This window comes from Emydura macquarii, unplaced genomic scaffold (genome assembly GCF_026122565.2).
Source record: "Emydura macquarii macquarii isolate MOO-44397 ecotype Brisbane River unplaced genomic scaffold, CSIRO-AGI_Emac_v2 contig_3080, whole genome shotgun sequence".
NCBI lineage: Eukaryota > Metazoa > Chordata > Testudines > Chelidae > Emydura > Emydura macquarii.
The window spans coordinates 1000950-1009794 of NW_027133217.1; the positions used below are offsets into that span (position 1 = coordinate 1000950).

The 8845-nt window shown below is 46.9% G+C and overlaps 1 protein-coding gene across 1 annotated transcript in view; it reads right to left on the minus strand.

The window, feature by feature from the left end:
* Window positions 1–6856, minus strand: part of CRHR2 (corticotropin releasing hormone receptor 2) — a 237009-nt gene extending 230153 nt beyond the window's left edge. The window contains exon 1 of the mRNA XM_067530389.1: window positions 6699–6856. Coding sequence (XP_067386490.1) covers window positions 6699–6764 — 66 coding nt within the window. The 5' untranslated portion in view covers window positions 6765–6856. The remainder of the gene's footprint in view (window positions 1–6698) is intronic.
* Between the last annotated feature and the right edge of the window lie 1989 nt (window positions 6857–8845).

Here is an 8845-nt window from a genome sequence, read left to right on the forward strand (position 1 = left end):
GTTTAGAATAAGGACCATAATGCTTCATGGGGGCGAAAATATCGTGAAGCACTTTGAAATCTACTGATAAAAAGCCCTCTATAAGAAATAGGCATTATTATCTTTTCCAATTGTGCCTCTGCTCAGGCAGCTCCCTCTCATTTACATGCAACTAGGTGGCCAGGAAAACCACTGGCTAACGGGCATCGTCCGTTCTTACCGTCAAGCCAGCATTCTGCAATTCTTACACAGAGTAAGAAAATACAAACCTGCCTGGAACGGAAAGTATGGTCGCCATACAGCCAAGCAAGCACGTGTTGAATTGTAAGCACATTCTTTAGATCCCATTAAAGTCTGTGGAACTTACCACGGGGACTTACGTTAAGCATCTGCTGAAGAGGGATGGGCTACCTAATGTGCTTAAAATTAATCATGCGCTTAAGGGCTTTCCTGAATTAAAGCCTCTATAGGGGAACTGTTATGTCTGATCCATATATTGGACTCATCCAATCAAGTCTCCTTCCCCCCCAAAAATGTCATGATATATTAATGGCCTATTGGGGGGTAAAGCATCTATGATCTTTTCCTTCAACTCATGGGCTGCAGCTGTCTTCAAATGCCAACAATCTAGTAGGAACAGGTTGTGCTGTCACACCCTTTAGGGTCCTCGTCCTTCACTCTGGGCTGGCCGGGGTCACGTTCAGCACCTGGAAAGGGAGGGAGTCCTTCACAACTTCCCGGAGCGATTTCCACTGCCGGCTCTTTGAGTTATGTTCCCAGGTTGAAGAGCAGACCCTGACCAGCTACTAGCAATGCTCATTTCTTTAATTATTCGTAGCAGTGCGTTGTGCTTTATTCAAACAAGGCAGAGAATGTCATTTGGTGCTAACGGGAAAAGAAAATACCATGTCCCCATGTTTTAAAGAGACTGGCCCTGACTCTCTCTGGCTACAGCCCTGCCAGTGTAAAGAGGTGATAGGAAGGGGAGAACAGTTCCCTAGGGACTGTGCTTGGTAGCATGGGACAGCGTGGGTGGCCCTGCACCACCCACATTCCCAGCTCCAGCAGAGGGACATGGTGGAGGCATGGAGCTGCTCCAAGTTGCTCCAGCGACTGGAATTCAGAAAAGCCGCACCCTTGCTGCCCACTCTGCAAAGCACGGCACTGGATCTGGGTCACGGGGTATAACTGTTCATCTGCTGGTGTGACCCACATTAAACCAGCATGGCTCTTTGCGCCTCTATAGTGGCTGGACTATGGAAGAGCTTTTTAAGTCTGCCACTGCCCCTGGGCTGATGAACCCGATGTTTTAATTGAAGCAGCAAGACTCACGCTTTTCGAGCCTGGGATCAACCCCCACAGCCTGTCCAGGGTGTTGTAACTGGCGTCCATGTGCATTTTAACACAGATTAGGAAAGCAGGTGGCTCTGCAATACGCCCGGTTATGGATTCAACTATTCTTCAGCCACTCCACTTGCCTTGCCATCTGAAAAGACGTCCCAACACGAGGCAGCCTCCACACTGCACAGTGCAGAAATACACCACTCAGAACACCTCCATCATCCCCAGCACTCAGGTAATAGTAAGAGAAATTACAATACAGCCCTTGAGGGAAGATGGCCGCACTCCAACCCCAGCCTATTAAGCTAGTCGTACCAGGGCAAGAGTTTAATATTGCAGTGGGCAAACACATGTATTTTAAACTCCAGCTGCACTGTTCACTATTTATTTTCCCTGCAAACTCAACCAAGAGGGTTGTTAATAATTCTGTCAGGATTACACTGAACTTTACAGAGTTTTAATTAGTTTTGTTTTCTTATACCATTTAAATAGCACGGTCCAAGAAGTACATTTCAGCACACAAAATGCCAAGAGGATTTTTTTTTATATATTTGGTGCAAACACACAGAATTATGTCCCAAACATTGGTTGTAATTAGATCATTCCCCAACGATGACAGATTCCAAGTTTTCTATATTGTTAGTTCTACAGTGGGGCTGCCTATATTAAGAATGAGGCTTGTGTGAATGGGAGACAGAATTAGCTCAGCAATTGACTCACAAATCTGGAACTCTTTCCCAGATCAGGACTAACACAAGCCTCAGCCCTTTGGGACAGAATGCAAAACCCACCTCTTCAGACTAGCATCACACATGTCCAAAGTGACATGGATTCTGTCCCTGCACACGGAGCAGACAGGACCTCTATTTGTAAGGTCTGATCCAAACTCCCCCACACTCAGAATCCTATTGAATTTACCCACCTTTGAAGCAGGATGTACTAAGACACCCCTTTTCAATAAACAGAAAGAACACTGCAAGAAGTGTCGATCAGCCACCCCTACCTCCCCCGCTCCTGAAACTGAAAATACAATCTACGTAAATTTATTTGATGATATTAACATGCAATTTTTGCAGCCAATGACTTGAAAGAGAAAATCTCTTACTCAGTGATAGTCACGGTGTTAAATGACCAGCTTCTGTTTATTCACCTATACATACTTACTTTCTCCTCAGTAACAATGTCTAAGGCTAAGTTTATCAGACTCTCCTGGGAAAGTTGTTTATCCAAATCTAGCCTGAATAAAAAATAATCCAGCTATTTTCAAATCTACCACGATACAAAGGACCTATCAATAAATACACTCGTATTTTTATAGGTAGGTTGGTAAAGAAACTTAGCTGAAAATGTGTAACTTCCAAAACTAGGTTTGCAGCACTTGTAAAAAAGCAAAAGGGTGATGTTAATATTCATGCAATGCTTTGACAATATAAAGCACCATATACCAGGAAGTGCTAAGGATTATAAAGTTGTCCTGTACTCAGTTGGACAGCTCCAACCCCTTAGATACAAGAATCAAGTTAGCCTTTAAAGTGCAATCTGCAGCATACACGTATGATCAAATTTATGTGGATTATTAATGAAAGAGGGTAGAAAAAGATGTGTGTAACAGGGCAAGACCCACTTAATTCAGTTTATAGGTACTGAGAGGAAGAATAAGCTTTTGCAAAAACTTAACCCATTGGAAGAGCTGTCTTTTTTTTTTTTTTTTTATCTAGAGGAAACAGTTTATTTCCCCCCAACAAAAATCCCCTGCTATGTTTGCAATCCAGCACAGCAGCATTATGCTAGCATATGGCAGCCAAAAAGGGTATATCTACACTGCAACGGAGCGTGAGCCTTCCAACCCAGGTAGACAGAGGCTTGAGTTAGCCTGGTAAAAGTACCAGCATGGGTGTTGCGGCTTGGGCTGGAGCCACTTGAAAGCCCAAGTCAACCTTGAGCCACAGTGTACAGACTGATATTTTGAGTGTACTAACTAGAGCCCCAGTATTGTGAGTCTGTCTAGGGGGAGGGGGGTAAAGGGGAGCAGTCTCACTTCCAGCTGCAGTGTAGACAAACCCAAAGTGACCTTAATTAGAAACTGACTAGATTCAAAAGTGAAACTAACTAGTCTATGTATGCCACTGAGCTCAGAAAAAAAAATTTTTTTTCAGAAAGTGAACACATTTCTTACAGAGTGAAAAGTTCATTTCTATTATTATATTTCTAAAATTCTTTCAGGTTTCAGAAACTAGGGGGCCAAAAATGTGATTTTTTTTTAAGTTGACAGTTTCCCATTAACTTGGGAATGGCTGGTTCTCATTCATTCACTAAAACATTTCAAACAAAGCCACCGATTGAATTATGTAAAAAAAAAAAAAATCCTGCTTAAAGCTGTTTTCTGTGAATGCACTGTAATTGCTATGCTATAGCTACAGAGGAAACCCTTGCCAAAAATTTACAGCAATGCTGGTTAAGTAGTTGCCAACATGTTCATTATAAAACACTTATTTTACATTAATTCATACCCTGGACTGAAGTTTGGCAAAGTCTTTATCTAAGAACGGTTTTAAACTATCATCATCACTACCAGATATTGTTCAAATTGTCCTGTTTTTCAGTTAAAGGGGGTATATCAGTTATAAGTTTAACAAACCATGTTTTCTCTTCTGATTCAAAAATTGCTTTGTTGGGTTATTTTAAAATGAAAACTCTCCCAAAAACCATGTGTGCTAAGCATGGGCTTTACATCAGACAGTTCACAAGGATTTATTCACCATTTTAATTCCCCTTTTCTTTGCCTTTGAGTATAAACGATTTCTAGTACATCATATGTAAGAGTTTGTTAGAAAACATAAGCATAGAGTTGCACGCCCAACCTCTGACTTGCTATGTGACCTTGGATAAGTCACTTGAACCATCACTTCACTGGGTACCCACATCTATACCAAAAGTGGCCTCATTTCGGGAGCGCTGAGAACCCCAACTCCTGTGGATTGAGTCAATCCTCTGTAAATCAAACCACTTTTATTTAGGTGCATAAGGCACTGATCTGGCAAACAATTACACATATTTAATTCCCCAAATGTAAATATTCCCTTTAACTTCAAGGGGATGACTCAAGTATTTAAAGTTAAGTATATACTTATGTGCTTTGCTGGATTGGGGCCAAAGTTTAAAAATATTGGCCATAACCTCTCTGTGTTACAGCTTGTCCTTGTAAAACAGGGATAGTGATTCACACTTTTGTGAAGCACTTTGAGATCCATGGATTTAAAAAACAAAAACACCTGTAAGTGCCATGTGTCAATTATTATGTTGGGGCAGCTGTAGTCATTCCATAGTTAAGGTTGAAGCTAGCTTTCCATTAAAAACTCAGTTTTTCACCCATACGCCTCAACTTCCCCCAAAAGAAATTGATCAGGAACACAAACTCACTAAGACCCCTCAGCTTCCCCCAAAAGAAACTGATCTTCCTGAAATTTTGCATTCTGCTCCTCATCCTAGATTACATTTTTGTTTTATTTATTTACTTACTTTCTTATGGGAAGTAAAATAAAACTAAAGTTACGGTATTCTCAAAATGTGGCTACCGATTGCTTTTGGGGGACAAAAAACTAACCTTTTTTTGGCTCCTCATCTCTCTAAAATGTCTTAGTCTAAAAACTTCAGATTTGTTTTGTTCTGTTAGCCTTGCTGAAAAGAAGTGCTTTTCAGTGTCTGGGGGGCGGGGGGTGGGTTCGTGGGACCATTAAAAAAAGGAAATAGTTGTTATTTAAACATATAAAAAGCAACATTGACAAGATATAAATTGACCTTCTGACTCCAGGTGCTTGGCTGGGCTAGTGTTTGGGAGGTGGAAGATGAGGGGGAAAGGTAACACAGCAGAAGCCTGGAAATGGATAGGGAATGGGAGGCAAAGGTCAGGAAAGATGACATGAAGCCATGCTACCTGGACTCAGAAAGGAGGGGATGGGGCAGAGACTTAGGTAATAGTTTTGTACCTTCCCCTATTTGTATTCCAATATCAATAAATGGTTTTCAGTGCACTTTACAAGCATCAATCGTGATTCTGTTGTACTCTTTTGCTTCATATGTACATAGTGTTTTTTTTCCTGGGGGAGGCTGAATATGTAAATAAAAATAGAAGAAGAAGCAAGACCACCAATATATATCTTAAAGGAATGTTAAAGATGAGCCTAGAGTAGTAGGAGATGGAGTGAGCATCTGCTTTTTCACACCATGGGGACCCCAATACAGAGAGACACAGAGGGGCCAATGCATTTTAGGTTTAATCTGCAAAATTTGCTTTGCTGAATTTACAGCTCCCAGTTCAATGAGCTTTGAGAGTGGAGAAGGGAGTTGGCTGGGAAAATTTAAACACAGGATGAGCTATGACAATCCAATTCCCTCATCTGTCCAGCAAAACGTTTGCAGTCTGGGGTGCTTATTATTAAGGGGGAAAAAAATCCCTATAAATATTGCCCAGGAGAAAACTCTGGGCAAACATTTAGAAGGATTTACTGAATTAGCCCTTCGGGTTGCAAATGTTATTTCTGATTCCTGCTGTGAGCAAGGGACTGGCATTACACAGCGAGGAATTAGCGAAGCAGAGAGTGATTTTTTATTATCTGGACCAGCTCTCCCGGCTTTAGCCTATAACTCAAGATACTGCAGTGAAACCAGCGTGTTAGGGCACTGTGACTACACTGAAAAGTGATGTGAGGATTATTTGAGGGGCGAGCCGCTGCCACACTGGCCAGCTTGCCGCTTCTCTGCTCACTTATTTCAGGAGAAAGTTCCTAGGTGACTATCTCCATCCTGAGGGAGGATGGAGGGGGCAAATGCTGAGCTCTTTGGTCCGAGGGGAATTGAGGGGAGAGTGGCTGAGATCAAATTGTGGCCCGGGGCGGGGGGGGGGGGGTTGGCTTTTTTCGTGGGGGGAGATGAGCTGCAATCCCAGTGGGTTGTGATCCCTCCGTCATCAGGGTCTGTGGCGGGATCTGGGTCTGATTTTCGGGGGGGGGGGGGGGATTATTTGAGGTGCAGGAGGGTCTCCTTGGCCGCTAGCCGGTGAATTGGGATCCCCGCGGGTCCTGCTCGCTCAGTGCAAGGCTGCGCCGGCTGATCAGAGGGTGACTTTGCCCGGGGGGGGGGGGGGGGGCGGTCTGGGGGGGTGCAGAGGCGCTGTCGGGCAGCTAGAAGGGGGTGAATCGGAGTCCCGGGGCTGCCACACCCGCTGCCTGGGCTCTGCGGGGGGCTCGGGGGCTGCGGGGCTGCCACCCCGCCCGCCCGCCCGCCCGCCCGGCGGCTCCGGAGCGGGGCCAGGCGCGTCTCCCGGGGAAGCGGCTCTGTCCCCGGATCCCCCGCCGCCCCCAGCCCGCCCCGGCACTTACTGGGAGGAGCAGGAGCGCGGTGGCCGCTGCCGCAGGCAGGCTGCGCTGCGGTGCCGGCCCCCCCATCGGACTGGGGAGGGAGGGGGGGTCCCGAGGCGGCCGCGCCCCCTCCCCCTTCACCGTTCCCACGGGAGGCGCATCCCGCCCGCCCCCGGGAGCCAGCCCGACTTCCCACGCCGGTGCCCTGGGAGCTAGCGGTGGCTGCCGCGGGGGGGGGGGGGGGGGGGCAGGCCTCCGCCTCCTGCCGCCGCCCTGGGACCGGGACAGCCCCTCCCCGCCGGGCCGCCGGGGGCACCCTCAGCTCGGGGACGGCGCGGCCGGGGGGGACGCCCCCCACTTCGCACCCAGCCCGGAGGGACCCCCCAGCACCCAGCCCGGCGATGCGCACCCCAGCCTCCCGCTGGGAGGAAAGCTGGGGCAGGGGGACCTGAGCGCTGGGCTGGCGGGGGGGGGGGGGGGGGCGGGGGACACCGGACCCCCAAGGTCTGGAGACACGAGCTTCTCCTAGGCGGGTTCCCCGAGCCTGCCCCGGGCAGCGGGGCTGGAATGAGAGAGGCTCCCCGCCGCGGCAGGGCTGCATATACATCCGTGAATGCCGGTACTGAGGCCCCTCCGCCGGCCCCCATCTCCCACGAGGTCACTCCTTTTCACCGCCCCAGACACCAGCCTGCCGCACCGTGGTGTCCCCCCTGCACCGGGGGAAATGCTCGAGCTCAGAACTCCAGGCTCCCCGAAGGGAGGCAGTAGAGGCATTGCCATTCGAGTCAATGACTCCCCCCGGATTTGCACTGCCCAGCCTGAAAAGTTGGAGTGTGTGCTCCGCTCTTTGGGTCTGGGTTAAAGGTTGTGCCTCAGTTTTGGCCCTTGGCCGGACAGAGCAATGGCTCACCAGGTTGTGTACCCTCTACCAGCTCATCTTAGATCATCTAATGAATGGTCCCTGGTGGCCTGAAACTCTCATCAAACTCGATCCCCTTGCTCATGCTCTCCAGGGCTCTCATAAGGAACATTTTCCACAAAGCAACTCTGCTTCCTCACTCTGCTCCCCCTTTATTTATTCAGCTGCTATTTTCTATTTAAATTTGTCTGCTTTGCCCCCGAGGAAAAGCCTGTGTTAAAGGAGCCCTGTCAGGTTAAACTCAGTATTTGTTTTGGTTTAAAAAACAAAAAATTGCACACTCACTATGAATAGAAAAGTTTTCATGGAAATGGACAAAGAAATAAAGGGGAACCAAGTGTTTTATTTGGACGTAAACATGCACTTGCAGGGCTGGTGGCCCAAACTCAGCAGGAATGCACTGGTGCGTGAGAACTTGAGGGTGAACCTAAAGCAGCCTACGGCCTTTAATTGGATTGTGTTCTGTATTGGTTTTTGTACTGTGCTCGTGGCTGCCGTATCCAAAAGGATGTTGATAAATTGGACAGGATTCAGAGAAGAGGCACGAGAATGATTAGAAAACATGCCTTATAGTGATAAACTCAAGGAGTTCAATCTAGTTAGTTTAAGAGAAGGTTGGGGTTAATGTCATCACAGTCGATCAGTACCTACCCGGGGAACAACTATCTGACAAAGGGCTCGTCAGCCTAGCAGACACAGATATAATAGGACCCAATGGCTGGAAGTTGAAACTAGACAAATTCTGATGGGAAATAAGGCACACATTTTTAACAGCGAGAGTAATAATTCACTTGAACAATTTATCAAGGGTTGTGGCGGATACTCCATCACTGGCTATTTTTAAAGCAAGACTGGATTTTTTAAAAAAAGTTATGCACTAGCTCAAAAAGGAATGATGCCGGAGAGTTCTATGGCCTGTGTTATACAGAAAGTCAGACTAGATTATCTCACTGGTCCCTTCTGACTTTGGAATCTATGCATCTGAGCACCTTCCACAGAGATGGGATGGGGGGCCAGAAGGAAAGGATGAGACAATACTGATCAGCATGGTGGGCACCAATCTCCATGTAAGATCAGAGGGGGATACATGTGAGTGTGGCCATAGTGATCTCCGGTATTACTTGTAATAATGACAGGTAAAACATTTTCAGACAGAAGCATGATTATTGTAAGGCCCCAATCCTGAAAAGATTTATACTTTTGTTTCACTTTGAGACATTCCCTTGACTTCCGTGTCCAAACTGCGTGA